The sequence below is a fragment of the Callionymus lyra genome, chromosome 6 (genome assembly GCF_982586985.1).
Source record: "Callionymus lyra chromosome 6, fCalLyr1.hap1.1, whole genome shotgun sequence".
NCBI lineage: Eukaryota > Metazoa > Chordata > Actinopteri > Syngnathiformes > Callionymidae > Callionymus > Callionymus lyra.
Window position 1 is genome coordinate 24481688 of NC_141823.1, and position 22063 is coordinate 24503750.

At 40.1% G+C, this 22063-nt stretch overlaps 1 protein-coding gene across 1 annotated transcript in view; it reads right to left on the minus strand.

Moving 5' to 3' along the window:
* Positions 1-2581: 2581 nt before the first annotated feature.
* The window catches only part of iqgap1 (IQ motif containing GTPase activating protein 1), a 33896-nt gene continuing 14414 nt past the window's right edge, over positions 2582-22063 (minus strand). The window contains exons 7-38 of the mRNA XM_087794372.1: positions 21879-21946; positions 21589-21702; positions 21155-21333; positions 20453-20540; positions 19737-19894; positions 19588-19672; positions 19265-19428; positions 18149-18309; positions 17848-17972; positions 17186-17349; positions 13048-13138; positions 12807-12974; positions 12588-12730; positions 12336-12506; positions 11907-11990; positions 11756-11827; positions 11563-11632; positions 11122-11486; positions 10883-11046; positions 10576-10800; positions 9755-9895; positions 9605-9689; positions 8236-8468; positions 8037-8169; positions 7862-7964; positions 6398-6533; positions 6234-6321; positions 5736-5945; positions 5495-5661; positions 5166-5288; positions 3868-3976; positions 2582-3799 (exon numbers count right to left, since the gene is read on the minus strand). Of these exons, the coding sequence (XP_087650498.1) occupies positions 3686-3799; positions 3868-3976; positions 5166-5288; positions 5495-5661; positions 5736-5945; positions 6234-6321; positions 6398-6533; positions 7862-7964; positions 8037-8169; positions 8236-8468; positions 9605-9689; positions 9755-9895; positions 10576-10800; positions 10883-11046; positions 11122-11486; positions 11563-11632; positions 11756-11827; positions 11907-11990; positions 12336-12506; positions 12588-12730; positions 12807-12974; positions 13048-13138; positions 17186-17349; positions 17848-17972; positions 18149-18309; positions 19265-19428; positions 19588-19672; positions 19737-19894; positions 20453-20540; positions 21155-21333; positions 21589-21702; positions 21879-21946 (4501 nt within the window). The 3' untranslated portion in view covers positions 2582-3685. The remainder of the gene's footprint in view (positions 3800-3867; positions 3977-5165; positions 5289-5494; positions 5662-5735; positions 5946-6233; positions 6322-6397; positions 6534-7861; positions 7965-8036; positions 8170-8235; positions 8469-9604; positions 9690-9754; positions 9896-10575; positions 10801-10882; positions 11047-11121; positions 11487-11562; positions 11633-11755; positions 11828-11906; positions 11991-12335; positions 12507-12587; positions 12731-12806; positions 12975-13047; positions 13139-17185; positions 17350-17847; positions 17973-18148; positions 18310-19264; positions 19429-19587; positions 19673-19736; positions 19895-20452; positions 20541-21154; positions 21334-21588; positions 21703-21878; positions 21947-22063) is intronic.

Consider the following 22063-nt stretch of genomic DNA (forward strand, 5'->3'; position numbering starts at 1 on the left):
GAATACTCACTGCACTTCCTCCTACTGAAACGGCAGCACTCAAACCAGTGTGAGCCACTGATCCTGTTGACATGCTGAATAAGCTCTGGCAAAGGTCGAGGTGGGAGCAGCTGAACAGGAGGCGAGTGTATTCACACTTAACCCCCAAGGGGGAAAAGCAGTTACATTCAATGTCTCTTGACTTTAGGGATGTTAACGTACACGTTAGATGTCATCTAATCTCCTGGACTTACACCTGTCAGCAGACGTTTGACTGTCAACATCCAAAACGGGCGGGCAGCTATGAACTTGTTCAAATAGCTGAGGTCCAATATGGGCCTCCATCTTCGGCACAAGGAAGTACCGGGAGTTAAACCCAATCATCATCTCTGCTGCTAGAACAGGCTCTATTACCTTCTTCTGCATCAGCGTAGTGACCTAGTTTCTTAGGCAGGATCATTTCTCCTGCCCCACCATGCATGTCCAGAGAAACGCAGGGGTTGACGGGACTGGAGTGCATATCCCCGCCTGATAACTTCCCTCTGCCATCTGGAATGAAGTAAACAAGGCAACTCCAAGCCAAATAATGTTCCGTCAGAACCGTAGCTCTGATGAACATTTGGTTGTTCCTCAGCCTGCCCCCGTGACTGTCCCGGGGGCGGGCCGATGACGAAAAGGCATCACACGAGCCGGGCCTCCATCTCTTGGACTCTCGTACAGCTCTTGGGGAGAAACGCGTGAACGCGCGTGGAGAACCTCAGAAGTGTACCCTTTTCCTCCCGGAAGCCTCCTCAATACCCGGAGCACTCTTTAGTATAACAGGAGCTGACTAAGAGCGAAGATACGTGGAGGAATGTGGCGGACATCTGCTTTAATGGAAATAAAACACAAGTGGTTGCAGTCTGTGGACCCTTGTAGACAGACTATCACAACCTTGGCATGACCCGGACGAAGGCATTTAAAACCCCTTCGAACTCTGTAGTGAGAGGAAGCTCTCGCCGTCTATAAAGAACGATCTAGAACAAACCACAGAAACATCATAAGTTCTGTCTTTTATTTCCATAAATGCTTTTGAAGGAAAAGGTCCTGATGAACCGGCCACCGATCCTGCTGCAGCTGCTGGCTCCTACTGCTGACGTTGTCGACACGGACTTCCTATCCGCTGCTGCTGTTGCTCACTCCAGCACCCAAGGATGAAGCCGACAAGCGGGACCTCAGACAACGAGCGCTGTACCCCGGTCGAGCTTCTTCATCTTGCAAGATCTCGAAGCTGCGATGACTGCTGCTGCGCTACCTCCTGGCGAGCCGCGATCTGCCAAAGCTCCAGACCAAATAGAGAGTCCTCTGTTATCGGCCCATCCAGTAGAGCCCGGAGATCCTTCTTGGGCAACCCTGCGGCTAAACCTAGCAACAAATGCCGATGGCCCAGCTGTCCGGCATCACAGAGTTTCCCCCAAGGATCGCATAGGCCTTCAAATCCTGAGGAGAGCAGCCACAGAGTCCTTGACCTCCTGCTTATCTGATGGTCCTAGCTCATCAGGTTGGAACGTAAGCTTGTCGAGCGCACCGCACATGAGAGCCATGTTGTTTGCAACATTGCTGTTAAGCTGTCTTCAGCTCTAGGCAGAGCTACAGGACGGCCTGGCCAGAGCCAAGCTCCAGGGTCCAGGGCAGCTCGCACTCGCCAGTCCACCCCATCCATGCACTACGGGTGGCCCCACAGCCATGGGAGAGGAGGACCCCCTCAGTGGGTCGTCCCAGATTTCATCCAGTTTAGGACAAACCAGACCCAGATTCGCAGTCCTGCATGCCTCGTCCATCCCGACTCTTAGTCCGCATGTAAACCGAGGTGGCGGGGGGGGGGGGGGAGCTCGAAATCCATGTTGTTTGCTTCACTCAAGTCTGCCATTTATTCCACTGTGATCTTCCACTTCTCACCGTCAGAGGCTTTCCCGCTGACTTGAAAAGCAGGAAGTGCGGTGGGTATTCCCCACCTCTTATAGGAATGAGGCTAAACCCAGCTGGGTGTTGAGTTCATTGAGCTTTCTCAGAGACAAGGCAGGGCTACTAGAATAAACCAGTAGCGAAGCGGTTAGAGGGCGAGCAAAGAAAGTAGAACCTACCGTTTTGTGAACAAATACACAAACCATGTGGTAACCGTACAATGAAGGTTCCACAACCTTGCAGTTACACTTTTCTGACACTGGGGGAGCCATAAACAATCTCTTAAATCTTACATATTGCTGCTTTAGTCTTGACAGACTGAAATTACCAAAATGGGCCAAGTACCTGATGGAATGGATTTGTGTGTCTTTAATTTCACTTAAAGAAATTCAGAATATTCAGAATATATAAGCAATTATAGAGTTTACAAGATTTTTTTTTTTTAAGTAAGCAATGGTTTTGTCTAAAAAATAAACAAACAAAACACCAACCGTATGCATATAATCTAGACCATCATTTTAATATTTACATTAATGATAATTTATCCAAAAAAATACGATTCATTCATTAGTGCCCAATTGTGGGACTTATTTGAGTAATGAAATGGATTTTCATTTTTTTTTATTTTGGTGTATGAATAAATGACAATAACACAGTGTTGTGTTGAGCTTTATTCTAAAACAGAAAAAATACATTGAATGTACAGAGGGAAGGTGTTTTCCACTGACCAGCATCAAGTCACATGGGAACTCCAAGGCTAGATTGAAGCAAAACAGAACTTGGAAAACAACAAGGAAAGCTTGAAGTCTATAAAGCCCACATGTTACCAATACTGAACATCCTCAGGTGCATGATGTGTCTTCAGTTTTGCTCATCTTAAATATGGTATAATGTAAGGAAACATAAAAAATATAAATAGGGGATCTCTAATTTCTTCCAGCAAGACATACAATATCACTATCCAGTTCAGATCTATATGATCATAATTATTATACTTCTTGACGTGACATCATCTGCATATTAGAAAACTAACTCATCATCAATATACTTTCCAGTTGGCAGAATTGTTGAATAAAATGGGATTATTATTATTTGTTGTATTGTCAGGGTTAAACTTCTCAAGTGAAATTAAAATGAACATTTTCTTTCCTTATGTGCAATTTTACAATAAATGCAGAAACTAATTTCTTTTATCAATAGTCCAAGTTCATTTAAGTTTAGTTTAATTAAAAATAAAGAAACAAGAAGACAATCCCTGACTCTTTAAAATTAAATTGTAAAGCAAAATGGCCAAATAAAATAAAAAAAGCCAGAAACCAGAGGTTTCGTACTACAGCCCTGCTGAAAAGTACACCAGGGTTTAGGTTTAAAGATTATAGGCACATCAGGTGAGCGACTAACAGCAAAGAAAAAATGTCTTTACATCTAATAATTCAAGCCCATGCACAACAATTCCATATGAAGCTAATGGTAAAATAAAAATACAACTTTGAATCTTTCAAACCTTCAACTGTAAATGCAAAGGCTTTAAGAACAATATTCCAGCAAGCACCTATAAACGTGTGTCCCACGAACAATAACGCACAGACGGTGATGCGAGATAAAGCAAAAATATAATGCACATAAATGTGCAAAGGCACATGGCAGAAGTGCAGTATGGTGAGCAACCAGACCGTTCAGGCTGAGCAACCCTCAAAGTGGGTCTTGTGGTAAAAAAATTAAGTGTCTATAAACCTCTTCCTCTTTCTTCCATCCTTTTTTTTTATTTTCCATAGAATTTCTTGTTCAGGAGGAAAATGAGCAGGTTGACGTTAATGGTGGCTCGGTCGAAGATCTTCATCACTGCCACACCTTCATACTGCAGCTGGAGGAGATCCTGGGAACAACAACACGTGTTTCAGCGCTAAAAGTCAAACGTTTAGAAACCTGCAGTCGTTGAAATACCTGATATTCTAACTGTAACGTCTCCAAGTGCACTCCCATGAGCTTAGCCTTCACATCAAACACTCCAACTGTCTCTGACGGGCAAATTTCGAAAATAACGTTCTTGTACCTGTTGAAGAAGGAAAAGGATTGTTAGCTAAATACAAATCACTGATCAATCTGTTCATCATTTCAAAAGTACATATCCGAGTGTTATTTCTTGCCTGGATACAGCTGCTACAGCTACTATACTGCAGGAAGTAGTCACACATGGAGCCAATAATAAGTATACCCTAGCATTATTATCGCTTTTTAATGTTAAAAATACACAAACTGTCGTAGTTGGACTCTTACCGCACATAAAAGAAACTGTGGCTATAATTTATGTCTCAAATGAACATTTGACAAGTTAATGGTCATGTTGATATCATATCTAATAAGAGATAAGTGTTTAATTAAATATAATTAATGAATTAAATTTAATGTATTTTGTTATTAATTATTCAACATTTATTTATATGCCATTTTAAGGTTATTTTACCCATTTTATTCATCAATCTGTTTTTTGCCACCAGAACAAATTCCCGTTTTGTGTTTTAAACGCTGGCATTAAAAGATTCTGATTTTGATTCAAGAAAAGTCAAGGAACAGATAATCGCTGTCGAAAATGATGCCCTTCCAATAATAGAAAAACTGGTAGTAAAGAAAAGGTATTTGATAAGAGAGTTTGGTGAAGGAGAAAAAACACAAAGATTATTAATATAGATCCAACCTCCGAGAATGAAAAGACAGTATCTCAATGATAGTTTTTAGATTTTAGATAGATTTTAGCCTCTTGTGGGATTGAGTCGATTCAAACCTGGTCTAATTCATCTTTAAATTTAGATTAACTACTTGCAGTAAAACCTCTTAAATAGCTGAACCCTTTCATCTTTTCATTTTGTTTGCTTTGATTCCGTATTGAATTTTATTTTAGCAACTCCATCTCCTGTGGTGCTGTTAAATAAAGCTCTTAAAAGTAGCTTTAAATAAATAATTCTTAGGCACTCCTCTTTCCATTGTTTACCCCAAATATACTTTGGGGATATTACACTCATTCTAATTTTTAAACCTAAAACATTAAATTTTCTTCTTTAATGTAATGTTTAAATGTGTTATTTACATGCGTTTGTAGTTGCAGTTTCAATGTTCAAGTATCATCCAGATTTTCAGTTCTGTGTGAAAACCATATTTATTGTTCTGCTATTTCCTCTTTCTATATGATGTGCTGCTGCATGTTCTGACTAAAAAAAGAAAGAGCTGACTGAGAAGAAACTCACTGGTTCTGCTGCAGATCTTCGATGGAAATCAACACGCCTTTCTCATGCAGGCGGGCTGCTGTGTACTTCTGCGACACTTGTTTGCTCTTTTTGGTCTTGTTGTTTCCTGGTTTGCTGGACAACCTCCAGGCAGACAAACCAAAAAGTTAAATTCGTTGGTGTTCACAGGGGGAACAACATCGTTACAAGTTCATATATTCAAGACAAATTTCCCATTTTTGTCAAACAAATGAAAAAAGCAGGGGTAACTATATATATTAAAGATAAGCAAACAAAACTTGTGACTTGACATTAGAAGTTAACTCTAGTATGAACTGAGCGACACTTACTTGCCCTTGCTGGTCAGGTTGTCCATACATGTCTTAATGTACTGATTGTATGAATCAATCTGCACGTTGTAAAACTTGGTTTTGGAGTTCAGAGCCGTGTTGGTCTGCTGGAGTTTCACCAGCTCGGCTTTTCTGCGTTGACGATACCGTCTCTGATCCCTGATGTCCTGTAAACCAGTGTCCAGACGTTAGAGCAGTTGTGAGGCGAGTCCGACAGACGGGATGGAAGGTTTTCTCCCACCTTGGCGATATCGTTGATCAGGTCCTGGTAGCGGTTCTCAGGATGGACCTTGCCCAGCTCTGCCAGCCTCTGCAAGTTGCTCTTGATCTTCTCCTTCTTTCCCTGAAGCGTGAGGCTGTCGTCCACCACAGGCTTCACCTGCTTCATCTTCTCCGGCGTCTTGGCGTCTCGGATGGCCCTCCTCTGCATGGCACGCTGGTATTCCGCTTCCTAATTCCCAAACACAGTATCGACCATTTTCGATTTCGGTTTACAACTGGACAGCGAGTACAAGAGTGATCATCTTTGAGCTTAAAAACTAACATGAACCTGTAACACAGACTCAAAATGACGACAACTGTTCGATTAGTGTAGGTCGACAGCAGCTTCAGTAAACTGACTTCATCTTTTGTATTCTCACCGCAGAGTACTTCATATTTTGATGTACGGTCAACTAAAAGTAGCAGCACCCCGCCGAGACTGTGGCCTAGTTAATGTTCCGCCGTTTTTATAGCTCACCTGTTCTGGAGCTGGAGTGGAGTCGAGAATCTCAGTCAGAGTCTCTCCGGGCTGGAACCGGATCACATCTACGATGAGCCTCTTCGTGCTGAAAATGACAAAAGAAAAACGTATGAATATAAAATGTATGAATATATATATGACTCGGGGGTCCGGGGACCTACTTGAGCAGAAGAGTTCTGGCGTCCACCTCATTGTTAGCTTCACCAGGGACATCAAATTTATTAGCCAGTGTCAGTGAAACCTCAGTCTTCGCCATCAGCTCCTTGTTAGGGTCGTCGGGAGGGAGAGGATTTTCTCCTGCGTTAGACAGAAGATGTCATCAAACAAAACCACATTCTAACCATTGTTCCATTTACCCTTAATTGTATTAATCAAAACAATTCAGCATTTATTTGTCATTACATATGTCATTTTTTTTCCAACACATGATCCTTGTTTGTTAAAAGCTTTTTTATATTCTCAAGTAATGGTCGTCTTATAGTCTGTAAGATAAAGTGCAACCAAATCAAAAAAGTTTCATATTTAGGCTAAAAAGGTACATAATTCAACAAGATAAAAAGTGAACAAGAACGATTATCTTTTTAACACACATTTAAGATTATATTGTAATATTAAAAAATAAGAAGAGGGCATCATCAGGGTCCTCTCACACCCTCTTAACAATCTTTTTGAACTGCTGCTGTCGGGCAAACGCTTCCGGAGCATAAAATGCACAAGACTGATCAGCAGCTTCATTCCACAGGCTGTCAGAATGTTTAACTGCTGATCACTGACATAACTTTTACAAAATTAATCTTTGCTTTTAGCCAAAGGGGATAGCTGCAGTTTTTAAACCATTTAGTTTTATTGTCCCAGTTTTTAGTTATATATAATTCCACTTTTATGTCAATTTAGCTGCCAACGTCTCTGGGAATGTGTCCAAATGTTTGAGTGTGTGCTGCCTAGTTGTGTAGGATTGTTGAGTGATCAAGTCTTGGATCTTGGATCTCTCTCTCTTTTTGTTGCACTACTGCTGTATGTACAACCGAATGAAAATAAAAGTGATTTGATAAAATGAGCTTTTCTCAAGTCTTGATTTTGGATTATGACAGATTAATATTAGGGCATTATCGTAACACTTTTCTGATACTACTATAATCACATGTATTGTCGATTCAATAATACCAAGCAGCATAAATAATTATATTTCAATACTTATCGTCATATCGACCAACGCTGAAGACACTGAGTTCATACGAGTTAAACATGTTTGAAGTTGTATTTGTTTGAAGAATCTTGCACTGACCCCGGGCCATGTGTTGAACAAGAATGTTTTGCCAAAAGTAGATTAATGTTCATGTTTGATTAAAAATAAAGATAATTGTTGTGAACTATTACACAGAGACTCTTAATAACAGTTAAATGATGTTGAAGGAATTTGCTCGGTGAGTGTTTCATAGAGGAGAATGAATAAGAGAGTCTAGAATAAAGAATAAAAACAAATATATCTCAATCAGGCTTATTTTAAAGGACAATTTTTGTAAATATTAATTTTGTTCTGCCTGCGACGGCTAAAGGATTTTGGCTGTTTCTACGATTGAGTTTGACATCCCTGATGGAATGCATTTGAAACTTTGACTACTAACCAATCAGTGACTCTACAGTGGGAACCTCTCCCAGGTCCTCCAGGAGTTCATGGATGGGGTCGTTGTGCTCTGGCGCGATGGCATCCTGGTGATCCAGGAGGAGCTGGAAAACCACAAACATATTTTCAAACATATTCATTTCTACAAGATCCACTCACTACTGTCCCAAACTTACTGTGTGCGTGTTAATCATTTCCCCAATAGAGATATAAATGACTGGCTTGTTGACCGTGACCAAATCGGAGTACTGGTCGACGTTGAACTTGTCTTCCAGTGAAGGGACGTCACACGCCGCCAGGAAGAACCGCCTGTGAATCCATGTCCAAGTTAGAAAGAGACGTCACGGAACGTCACAGATCGGTCAAGAGTCGCACCTGAACTTCTGATGGGAGGTGGTGAGATACTCGTTGATGGGATTAAGGTGCGCGTTGTCTCCCAGGAACATCTTGTTGGAGGCGGCGTGCTGAAGCATCTTAGCGATGGAGCCCAGGTTACGGCGCTGCTCGGTGGACAGCTGCCCTCCAGCGGACATCTCGATGATGTCAAAGGCATCGGGTGCAACGATCGCAGGGTTCATGTAACGGTAGTATAAGAGGTTTCCTACGATCTGAAACAAACAAGCGTCCGTCAGTTTTAATTAATTAGGAAGTTAAATACTGTTAAAAGATATTTCCATATTGGTTATTTTTGGGACAAAAAATCCTTGATTTTCTGGAACTCCTGTTATCAGTTGTATCTTGCCCTTTAAAGTATATACTTTATTGACTATTGTTTTGATTGTTTAAGCGCTTTGTGACCCTGGTCTGGAAAAGCGCTATATAAATAAAAATTACTTATTTACTTATTTACAAACTTGTTGCCTCCTATGAAAGCATATCGCATGACCGGAATAAAATAGTTTCTTAGGTTAATTCATTTTTTTCCTGTTTTCCGATCTAATTTATTTCTCAATGCTATCAAAAACTCACAAATGAAGGGTTACGCACGAGTCACCCATGGGTTAGAGGTTCTTGCGACTTTATATAAATCGAATCACAAAGGCCTTCACAGCTTTCTTTTCTATTACTTGTAACTGCCATATATATAATATATATTTTATAAATATATTGTTATACATTTGATCTCAAAGCCCTAATTTGACAACATAAATGCTAGTATACGTGACTTTAATTGAAGAAAATGTACTGCACACCAGGGGTACCGAACGGTAAATTCTATAAGAGACGGCGTGACTCATGACCCTGCACATGAATAACCCTCATAAATCTGCCAGGATTCAAGTGGATTCATGGAGACAAACGAAACAAGACAAATCTTGACCCGGATGAGTGGGATTGTATAAGGTGAGGCAAAGACATTTGAGGTTTGACCAGTACTGCTGTGAATATGAGGAAGCTGCTGCTGCTAAAAAGAGGAAGACCACAGGCGTGTGCTCACCTTTCATCAGAGAGACGCACTCTCTCACCAGCAGAGAAGCAAGGGCTGGTGGGTTACGAGGAAAACCCAGAAAAGGAAGGACAGAGAAACGGATGAGGAACGACACATGAAGAACAACAGAGGGGGAAATTAGAAGAAGCCAGTAAGAGACGTGACGCAGTGATCGCCTGATTCAACGTTAGTTCCCCAAATTACAAAATGTCATTTTTTGCACAATGTTGCTCACGAGCACTAACAGACGTACACACTGATGTTTGTTCATCAAATCTCAGCAAGTCATATCATCTATACATTTATTAGACAGACCTTATGCAGCTCATCCTCTGTAGCATCTGGGAACTTCTCATGAAGAGTGTCCTTCAGCACCTTGGAGATGAAGCGCATCCCATACCTATCAAGTTCAAAATCAAAGATGATGATTTGAGTCTACGCTGAAGAAAAACAAAAAGAACCTACGGAATTTTATCCACAGAGAACACGATGGCGGAGAGGAATTTATCCGTGATTGTCTTCATGTTCTTGATGGAAGCTTCAAGTCTTGTTCTCACTTCCTCGTGGGCCATGGCTTGCTCCGGAGTCACATCATAAGGAAGCTTGCTGTGGATCGATAGAAGACACTGGTTAGAGACAGCAGTTGGTAATTAAATAAATTTACAATAAAAGCAAGCAGCTCTCAAAAGTGCAGCTTGAGCCCACATGCCAGTAATTCATCCAGCCCTTACGAGACCAGCTTTTGTATCCTTTGCTGTTTTATTAATTTATTACATCAGCTTTACATTGAGATTAAACTGAACAAAATAAGAAATATATTTTTTATTTTTTATTTAATGTAATTTCTCATTGGAGGGTAATATAATATATAATTGAAATCATTATTTAGTTACTTGTCTAAACAACCACGTGATCATGTGGCCTAATAGAATTCCGAATCCACCACCTCGAGTACAACATACGGCGCAAGTTCAAGACTTCTTACAATGATATATTTGAAGGATGACAGGAGGCTGATGAAAATTAATCGTTGAGCAATCTAACCCAGTTAGGCGTCCAAATATACCAATCAGCCAATTAGAGATCAATGCGAAGTGACATTTTGTTTAAAAACTAATAAAGTAGCAAAAATATTCTGGCTCCTTCCAGTGTCAGAACAGTGTAATTGTACACTAAAACTACATTTATTTGACTGACACTTCTCATCCTTTTTGAATGAATAGTACTTTCAAACTTAAGATATAACAGTTCAGACCAACATCTGAACTCCCGTCTCTAAGGCTCACCTGGCCTCTCCAGTCTGCGTCTCCATCTGGTTAACCCAGCTCTTGTAGATGTCAACTGGGTCCGTCTTGATGTTCAGGTTTTTGTCGTCCATGATCTCCTTGACCACCGGCGCCAGGATTTGCCGTAGTGCGTTCTGACCACGAGCCCCTCTGTGGAAGCTCACCACCATCTTGATGACGGTTGGGTTTCCCGTCACGATCTCCTTCATCAGGTCAACCTTTGACCTAAAGACATTCAGCACAAAATGTATTAGTTTGAAAACTAAAATAAGGTTTTTAAATCAGAAACATTTGGCAAAAGTCTCACTTGATCTCCTCCTGCAGGGCGGTCTTGAAAAGCTTGAGCAGAAGATACTCCTCTCTTTGGTTGGACGCGTAGTTGTACAGAGTGAAGATGACAGAGTCCATGAACTTTGTGGATTTATTCTGAGGCATCTGGAAGATCAGCTTGGCCAGATATGTGGGGTTGGTCTGAAAGAAGGTACAGGTTGTCAGTTGTGTGATTGTCAACCCTAAAAAAAGGGTTTGTCCATATTTAATAGTCACCTGTAGAAGATAGAAGAGATACTGGTAGGCTTCCAGCTTAACTCTTTTCTCTTTGCTCAGGGCCTTCAGTCCACCCCTGTGTTTGTTCATCATCATCATGTTGGACAGCTGACCCTTGTTCTTCTTGGTCAGCTTCTTGCTGTGCGACACCACGTCCTGCAGAGTGATCTTGTTCTTCACCAGGAGGCCGATCTTGATGTCCATCAGGTTCAGGTCGTTCTCCAGCTGCTGATTGGAGCGAATGTTGGTGATCACTTCCTCCCGGAGACGCATCAGGTCCAGCTCCTCTTGAAAGTCCTGGTCGCTGTGGTCCAGCAGGTGGACAAACTTCCTGACGACAGCCATGGGTGGATCTTCAGCGCTGACTGTTGGAGAATTAGGGAATTGTAACCGTTTGATCACAAAGACAATAAGACGATTATAGGTTCTAAAGGTACTTACTGAGCGTTTTATAGTCATCTCTGGCCTTATTGGCTCGAATGAATGCTTGAATCTTCACTATGTCTTTCATCTGTAATGCAAAAACGTGTCAATGTCACTGCAGAACTCTTCACACAAAGGGGAAAACAACAGATTTTAAGTGTGTTAATAAAACATAATTAATGATGATCTTGCAACAAACTAAAATACTCACATGATCTTTAAAATACTTCAGGCGATCGTTATATTTTTTACGAGCTTGATGCATCCGAACCATGGATTGGATCTGAGTCACACAGAGAAGAGAGCTTTAATTTGCGCCTGCACATACCAGAGACAAGAAAGGAAACAAAAAGATATTTCACCTTGACAGCTTCATCAGTATGGTCCTTGAGATACTGCTTGCGATCCTCGAAATTCTTTCTCTGTTTGTGGCCTTTCCAGTGTGCCTGTATTAAAATAAGGAAAATAAATGTGGGAAAAACTTTAAAATTGTGACTAGTTCTACTAAATATATTGAAATCTACCCAGCAATAAAACATAAACTTAAAAACAAAAAAACAAGTTGAAAGTAATGTGAACATTTGTAATGGAACATTTTTTTTTTTTTTATGAAATTTTAATAGAGTTAAGTATACGGTCACAGAAACTTAATTTTCTGAATAGGAAAAGGGAAAACTTGGGTGCTTTTTAACATTTAATTATTTGTGAAAAGGAAATCCCACATTTGTTGGTGGTTTGGACAACAGGTTTATTGGTTGTTTTGTTTGCAAATGAAATTTCATGGAACGTACCTGTATGCATGTAACAGCAGGTTCCTGGGATTTTAGGAAGTTCATTCTGGCTTTTACGTGCTTCCTCACCAGGTAGCCACGGCAACGTGCTTGCAGCTTAGTTATCAGAGCCTCATTGGCCAGCCAGAGCTGCTCCCGATTGTAAGCCGTGGTTACCCCAGAAACCACAGACTGACGGGAAGGAGAAGAAAAGCAGAGGTGACGAGAACAGCAGTTAAACGATAGGACCAGCAGCACTGCAGGAAAACCAACCTGGATATCGTCTTTATTGAGATGCGTGTTGTTCTGTACGAAATCCTCTGGCTCCACCCAAGTTCCCTCCTGGTTCTTCAGGTTGTAGTAATAGTTGTGTCCTCCCTTCACCCAGTGCTTCACCCATTCACTGCCGTTATCACCTAGATAGATAGATGGACCACAGGGTAAGAACAGCCAACAATCGGAGGGGAATCTCTGTGATGTGCTAAAGCCCACCTTCTTTCAGCTTGTCCTGCTTGATCCTGGACAAGTCATCCTGGTATGTCTGAGCACATTCTGAAGTGACACCATAAAGTCCAGCACTGGGGCTCTTCAGAGCTGCAACAGTCTGAGATGGATCGCCACTGTCCACTGCAGCATTGATCGCCTGGATGGATTGTGAAACTGCAAATACACACACATTATTGACCGTCTTGTTTTATCATAACTCAACAAGAGAGAGTGTATGATTTCTTACACTGCAAAGCTTCCTTTGTGTCCAAGTTTGCTTTCAGAATTGCGTCTTGGATCTCATCCAACCAAAGCACAGCAGATGGGTCTTGTGTCTCCTGAATAGACAATAACGTAGATGACTCGTTATAAGAAGGCAATACATAAAGATTTCACAAGGTTGTTTTTGGCTCCCCCAGTGTTAGAACCGTGTACCTGCAAGCCGTGAGTCAACGCTAAGTTAGTCCGCGTGTGCATTTGTTTACAAAACGAGTCATCAGTTGGATACTAGTCCAAAAACAAACAAACATTTTTTAACTTTTCCACAGGTTTGTGTGTACGATCCACTTATTTTGAGTGACACTATTCTAAATCGAATGAAATGTAATAGAATGATTTTTTTAAAGATTGATTTTTAAGAAGTGGACACTTCCAGAAAATATCTCAAGGAAAATGATCCGTCTGGAGGTAACAGATAAAGTTTGTAAATGGACAATTTCAAATGAAAAATTACTACCTGAAGGGGAATGAGACCAAGTGAAATGGTAAGTAAGTAAGTCATTTTCATTTGTATAGCACTTTTCCAGACCAGGGTCACAAAGCGCTTAAACAATTAAAACAATATTCAATAAAGTATATACTTTAAAGGGCAAGACAAAACTGATTACACAACAGGAGTTCCAGAAAATCAAGGAAAAGCCTGTAAAAAGCGCAACCCGATCTGTTTTCATTACTATTGTAAATTTAATTTAATTTTTTAACTGTTGTTAGTTATCAGGTTTCATGAAGTAATGGGCGTCTTGGATAAACCATGTAAGAAAATGCAATAAACACATATTTAAATTAAATTTAACCTTGTTCCTATCAATATAAATGTTGTATTATAATATTAGACAATGTCACAGCAATTACAGCTCAGTGCCTGCAGGTGGCGCCACATACTTGCGTTTATGAAAAAAACTGGTTGCTCGTACTTTCTGTGGCAATCATTAGGTTTCAGCCCCCACCCTCCTTCCATGTCCCACCCTTCCTGCTGCTGCAGGGCAATTGAGGTGTGTGTGTGAGTGTGTGTGTGAGTGCGTGCAGAGCTGGTGAAACAGCCCGATACCATGTGAGGGGAAGGGTGGGGGGGATCTGGAGTTGCCAGCTCACATCTGCTTGCAGCTCTACTTGAAGAAGTTTCACCCTCTTGGTAAACACAAGCTTCCACGCATGAGTGGCCTGATGAATGTTTGTGTGTTGGCACTGGAGGCAGTAATTGGCATTTACAGGTGATAAATGACGGAGGCTGGCAGGAGTCGTGTAGACAGGGCGTGGCGAGGGACGGGGCACAGGGGCTGAGGGGAAGACTTTGGCTCCACTTCTGTTTCTCAGCGTGTCATGGAAAAGTGGACGTGGTGAGCTGAAGGTGTGGGTTTTGGGGCTTATTTGTCATTCGTATTACTCAGTATTATTCATCTTTAGAGCATATCTTCAGCTAGTGGAGTAAGAACGACATACTTTTTATTTAAACTGTGTCAACAAATTATACACAAGAAATGTGTAAACTATAGAGCATTTATTGCAATTATTTTTAAGCCGATTAAGCCTCCAGGATTGACAACATAACCGTCAGACTTGCTCGGTAAATACACACATTTTTCATTCAAAGATTTTCCAGTGGAAAACCAATAAAATGATTTGATGGAGTGCTTAGAAGGAGCGATGAGTGTTTGACTTCTCAAAAAAAAAAAACAAAGCTAATATAATAAAGCGAGCACGATTATTAAGTTGTCACGATGAAAGAAAATCTAATAAGACTCCCAGACTTTGATGTCAGCGCATGATAACAATAATTCATGAGCAAACTGTTCATCGCTCAAGTGAATGAGCGGTTATGTTTCACTCGACTATCAATTTTCTGTAAGTAACTATTGCAGGAAATCCACAACCACAAATGCGGGTCAATAAAATGATAATTGCGTCAACTCTTCGGTGCACCTGACTTCAGCTGCACTCGTTCTGGCGAGTGTTTGTTTGCCGCAGTAGAAGAGGCAGTGCTTTGAAACTTTTAAGCCAGCGGTCTAAGCAGAACTTCCTGCTGCAATACTGAGGAAGCAATGAGGCGAAAACAAAGAGGCCAGTCAAATAACAAGCTCCAATACATCTCCAAACTCTCTCGCTCCGACCTCAGTTCACCCGTTAGCACTCTTCCTCCAGCCTCTACACTCCTCAGTCCACCTCCCTCATTAGATACCTGGACCACCTTCTTCCGTCTTGAGCTCACCACCTCCACCACTTCTACCCGTCGACAGCTCCGTCAGGCATGTGTGTGCCTACCTAATGGAGCGGTCAGCCCGCTCTGCCCTTTTAAGGGAACAAGTGGCTCAGACCCTGTGAGCCAATTCTTTGACAAGAAAAACATGTTTCCTTTTTTTTTTTTTCTATATTCACTTCCTTTAGCTCCTGCCCGGGAACATATCCAATGAGCATTCTCTTACAATACATATAAAAAAGGGCAGGAAGACTGAAAATAACAGAGCAAGAAACCTCATAAAATATATTTTTTTAGTGTAAAGATTAGAACAGCAACAACAGGTAAATAGGGGGCAAAGATGTATATATTATATATATCTTTATATTTTATTATAAATATAATTAATATTGATTAATAAACTATACATTACTTTATATTACATTATTTATAAAACATGATGATTTTACAGAATTTGTTGTTCAGAAAACAAGAACAAACTATTAATAAAATTGAAAAAATAAGGCAGAGGTATTGTGAAAAAACTTAAATAGAAAAAAAAGGTTAAATATATGTAGTATATACATATCTATGCAAAAAGCCATGTGGGTAAATTATCCAAATGGAGTGACGTTGAAAACAATTGTGTTTGGAGAAAATTTTAATCCTCATATTATTTATAAGATGTTCAATTATTATAGGAAATTCTCTCTCAAAAAAAAAGAAAAGTATTGTAAACCAAAAACAGTTGCATACGATGTATATCAAAATACAAGATACATAGTACGACGGTCAGAAGAGTCTGATATCCTCTGGGCAACTGTACAACTCTCCATCACCACATGATGTCCGAGGGAGCAGTTGAGACAACAGTGTCCCCTGTAGCTTCTCACGTCTTTTTTCGCTGTGAAGCTCTTCCGTACATAGCCTTGATGACCAGATTAAGCATCATAGTGGAGGAAGTACAGACCAAAAGATAATAATCGACTCATCGGATTAGAAAACCAATTCTAATGAAAGCATAATGAAGAACACCATTTCTGCTTTGACAAATAACAGCTCTAAAGTCAAAATTAATCAGCCAGATGTTGACAAGTTGAATTATTTGGAACTTTGACAAAATCAGCCAATGATGTTCCAAGTTATTCAACAGCTGCTCCATAGTTTTGGACGGTCTAATTTGATTTACCGTGATCCAATCCAAGCCACATATTCACACCAGTTAGAAGGAAAATGCTTCACTAACCAGTTCCAAACCAGTCACTTATTTAAACCAACTTGATCCCTTACATGAAAAAAATTCCTGTTGTAAGGTTGTTTTTTTTCATAAGTGGAAGAAGGTTCAACACAGAAGCTGCATCAAAAGCCGAATATGGTGTCGGACGTGCAGATGCGACAGGAAGTAAGCGTGTGTGGAGGGGAAATCACACCATGACCTCAGCAGTCTGCACTGGTCATATGGGGGATTCACAGCTTGAGTCACATGAAGTCATCTGCTAGCAGGATGTAGTCGAACCCCTCGTTGCCGTGACTAAACACTCATGCTTGTTTACAATGCGGCGCTGGTGTGCAGAAAGAAATCTCACAGGAAGAAGAGATAGAAACACCAGAGTTGTAAATTTAGACGTGCCTTAAGGGAAACACTGAAATATTGTTTCGTGTTCAAGAGTCCAAAGCTCGTATTAACCTCTCTTCCTACTAAAGTGCTTTCTACATTTCTAAATAGCTTAAAGATTATATCAACAACTGCACCGTTAATCTGTAAACTTCTTTACAAAGATTAAACTTTAACTTTGGGATTAAGACACTGAGGCAATAACACTTGCTGTTCACATATATTAGCTACTGTTTATGGGTTAATACGGAGCAGAACTGTGTGTATATGAAACAATAATAAACACTTATCCTGCTGACATGTGGCCAATAATCTTACATGAGCTTTCTCTCGGCGCGCCTCCAGCAGCTTGTCATGGTAGTGCTGAGCCACCGAGGGGTCCACGTCCGTCAGCTTGGCCGAGGGGTTCTGCAACGTCGCCAGAGTCTTCATGGGATCTCCTTCATCTAAAGCCTCGTTTATCAGCCCGATCGCTGCGATGCCTGCAAACAAAAAACACTACTTAATAAAGACGGTCTCAGATTTAAGTTTAATGTCTTTCACAAATGCAACTCTTAGTTTAGCTTAAAGTCAAAGTGATACCATGTAAGTTCAACGTTCAAAATAACCTGTGAAAGTTATTTAGTTTAGTTCATTCATCTTACTATTCACTGTTACACATATATTTATTACATGGATGGAATATCTTTGTATTGATTAATCTAAAAAAATTAACATGTTTTTAAACATGTATTTTTAACGACTTTTTTTAACGACATTATGTTTTTACTTATTCATCCATCCTCATCATCCACTTAAAGCGAAGACCTAAACATTTAATAAAAATATATAAAAGCTACAAATTTTTAGACTTCAAATGTTTTATAAATGTATAAATATCGAGGACAACATAATGAATATCTGTTCATTGAACACGTTTCTCAGTGAACAGTTAAATAACTCTAATGGTTTGACTTTTGAAAATGTTGAATTTGACTAACGTTCGTGCTCCTCCTGCACGGTCAGGTTGACGTGATCGATGCAAGCTTGGATGTCGTTCCAGGTGATATAGTCACAGCCGTCTTCTTTAGCTGCTGCCTTCAGTCGCATCAGCTCATCCATGTACCTGAGAAACACAGTTTTCAACAAAAGAACACCAAAGTAATACAAGGTTTGACAAGAGTTTGTGCTTGTGTGTGTGTGTGTGTGTGTGTGTGTGTGTGTGTGTGTGTGTGTGTGTGTGTGTGTGTGTGTGTGTGTGTGTGTGTGTGTGTGTGTGTGTGTGTGTGTGTGTGTGTGTACCTCTGTGAGTATTCACTCTCCACATTACTCAGTCCGGTGACAGCACTGGACAGCTGTTTCCAGAGGGCAGCTCTGTCTCCCACATCCATGGCCTCGTTCATCAACACAACCGATGACAGCATCTCGACGGCAACAAGCAGCTCAGGGTGGGAGAGTGAACCCTGCAGGAGTGAGTTGGAGTTTATTTCATTTGTAAAGTTGCCAATAAGGAAAACCAACATAATGGTAATGGTTTTGTACTTGTTGAGAAAATAAATGTCAACAACTTTATATACATATTTAGAGAATCGAATAAATCTGGAAGAATTTACGGATAACTTTTTTATACACGTCTAAAACTATATTTTCTTGTGTGAAAGCATATCATACAGAGGGTCACAGATTTCAGTTTAATGAAATTAAAGGACAACTAATGTGATGATTTGAGTTTCTCTTGGCTGGAGGAGGAGTGAAGCCATTATTACATCATAATGAACCCAGCTCTCGTAACCTCTTTTACGCTGAGATTTCAGACCGGAGACAACTTTATAAAGTAATAACTTCAAAACATCATCATGATGAGGGATTTACTATATCTAAAACATTAGAAACATGTGAGTGAGTCAGGAGAGTTAGGTTTTGACATAAGTTGCCATTTAAATGCGTCTACAATAATAAAATAATCTTATTAATTAAAATAAAAAAAGCATTGAGTTTCAATAATTGAATTACTACTTCCTCAAAATTGTTCCTCAATGATGGTTCACTTATTTACTTTTCTTCTATTTGTCCATTTGTCCAACAACAACTGTTCTAATAAATTGTTAAGCAGACTTTGTGTGCAGTAAGTTGTAATTGTAGAGTCATCTTTTATTGCCCTAATTCTGCCTAGGGCTGACACCCACAAAACACTAGCACAAAAAAGAATGAATCGTTTTTATTTGTGCTGCAGGGCGGTAGAAGATATAAACATCAGAGGAATAAGATCGATCGTTTAGAAGATAAAACATCATTACTTGTCTCAGAGTTGAACAAAGCAGAGATGAGTGAGTGCTGAGGTGAAGTTAGATGCAAATATACAGTAGAAACAGGTGTGTGTGTTTGAATGTGTGTGTGTGTACATTTGAGTTTCTCTACCTCTGGGCTCTGTTGTTGCAGACTGGACAGCTCTCTCTGATACAAGTCTGCAGCACGGGGGTAAACCTGAGGCAGCTGAGCGTCTGGATTCATCAACTCCTCCACCGTCTTCTCTGGAACTCCAGCCCTGATCGCAGCGTTGATTCGCTCCACGGCCTTCAACACTGAAAACACACATGATATTACAGCAGAGGCAACACTTGGCGTCCATTAAAAACACTTGTGACTTGATATGAGACTTTGACAGTTTCTATTAAGTCACAGAAATCTGTTGCATAATTATTGAAATGAATAAAACACAGTATACATGTTGCACAACATACTTTTAATGTATCCTTCGGCCATTCCGTTAGCGACATCTACGCCACTCTGGAGCTCATCCTTGGTCAAGGCTTCACCAGGAGATCCCTGAGAAGATGAAGAGTGATTGGAGCAAACAAACTTAAGCTTTCCAGAAGTAATAATCACTTACTTGCTCCTTGTTTTCTCGGTCACCCTGTAACTGCTTAAGATACCAGCCTTTATTTTGGGGTTGTAGGTTCTGGATCCCCATGGCCTTTAGTGCCTCATACAACATGTCTTCATCACCGTTCAGCAGAGCCTGTTCAGCTGCATTTAAGGCAGTGATCACTGTCGCACAAGAGAAGGCTCATTAGTTTTTGAAGGTTCATTCATCTCAACCAAATTTAATTTTTTCTACATCCAGTTCCTGACCCACTTGAGTCTAACATATAATTTGCAACTAAAATATCATATTTATTTTTAATTCATATATTTTGAAATTATTATGATAGTGTTTTAGTACAGTACAGAAATGGGCAATTTTCCCTGCAGATCCCGATTTAATTTAGTATATAATATTATTTTAATTTTAATTAGTTTTCCCTTTTGGTGAATTTTTCTTGACCCTCAAAATAGTTTGAGTAATTGTTGATATCACATTTAGAAAATAAAGTAACTTTCTATACGGTTGTTTTTTATTACAACTAGGTTAAATATTAGCCAATATATATAAACATATAAATATATATAAAGTGTGATGGTTGTGGTAGATATAACATCTTGAGAACCCTCAACCAGAGTATTATAATGTGAATGTCTCAGAGTTAAAAAAAAAAAAAAAAGAAAATAAGATAATTTCAACAGAACAGGAACTGATAAGCAGCTGAAAACTATTTTTGGACTCACCATTGACCTTGTTGACGTTCCCCTGTATTTCTGCTTGTGTGAGCAGCTCGTCATATACATCTCTTTCTGCGTCAGCATTCTCCAATTGCTGAAGAAGAAAATAGGAAAATATTGAAAGATATTTAACGAAAAAATAAGGGCAAGGTACTGTTCCCTTGAACATTTTCCCACAAGTGAAAGTTAAACTCGAATAAAAACGAAAAAGCTAAATGAATAATTAATAGTACACAAATAAATCACCTCATGACAAGCTGGAAGTGGAAAGTTCCAAAAGTTTAATGAAAACTGCCTTACTTACTGCCTGAAACTCATGGGTCATTTTCTTGGTCCTCCCTCTCATAAAACTATTCCACCACTATAGCTATGCAGTGTAAACACACTGACTGGATTTATATTTTATTTCTATTGTTGCATATTTCTGATGAGATAGCATGATTTATTTTTCATACAGCTCCAATGATTAGAGCTCAACTACAACCTCAGCACGGGACACAATCTGTTGCCTCTGGCTTCAATAAAAATCCAATCAAGAGCTCAAAAATCAATCCCCAATTTTCAATCCTATCAGAATTTTATGGTGGGCGAAGGAAATATGTTGGCCACCGGCAACCATTCTTGTCTAGCCAAGTGAACCCTCTGGACATTGCTGCACGAGAGTCTACTGTGAGTCGACAAAAAAAAAAAAGGCTTCAAAAAACTTACCCTCTTCCTTGAGTTGGCCACTTTCTCTCCTTTGGCCTGGTAGAGCATGTTGTGGTACTGATGGGCGCCGCAGTGCTCAAGGTTGACCAACATGGCGTTGGGGTTCTGCATGGCAGCCAGTGTGCCTTCAGGTACACCGTGGTCTATGGCTTCATTGATGGCGATCACAGCAGCATGTACTGAAGATGGAGGGGAGAGATGGTGACTTTAGGTTTCTCTTTATACAAGCTGAGCATTTAAACAAATAACTAAATGAATAAAAATACATGTGACAGATAAAATAAATAAGAATATACTGTGTGTGTGTGTGTGTGTATATATATATATATATATATATAAATATATAATATATATATATTTATAAAGAAGTTGTATCAACTACAAGAACTAAAAACAGATCCCTCCTCCTCCCTTGACGTAAGAGCCCTGCTCACATGCGGCTTCATCCACCGACAGCTCATTGGCCAGGATTCCCCCGATTTTGCTGAAGGCTGGCATCTGGATCCCATACTTCTCCAGCTCGCTCTTCATGTTGTTGATCTCCTCCTCTAAGGAGAGACAAGACAAAGCACAGTGGGCACATGGATGAACTTAAGTTTGGTAAGAGAAAAAAAAAATCATTGGAAACATCAAGAAATGCAAATTGAAAACTGCAAATCCAGGGAAGTCTTCCATAAAAGAGACCTTCATTTTAGTGACTCATCGTAAAGGCTCACACCCTTACCGGTAAAATCCACTTTCCCATACAAGTCCTGGATTTGAGGGGCCAGGCCCAGCTTGAAGAGATACAGACTGTGGAAACAAAAAGTACATACATTAGAAACTGCCCTAAAACAAGTAACGTACATGAAACACTAGACTAATGTTTTATAAGGTAAGAACCAGCTGCCACAGAGACAGCGGTATCGT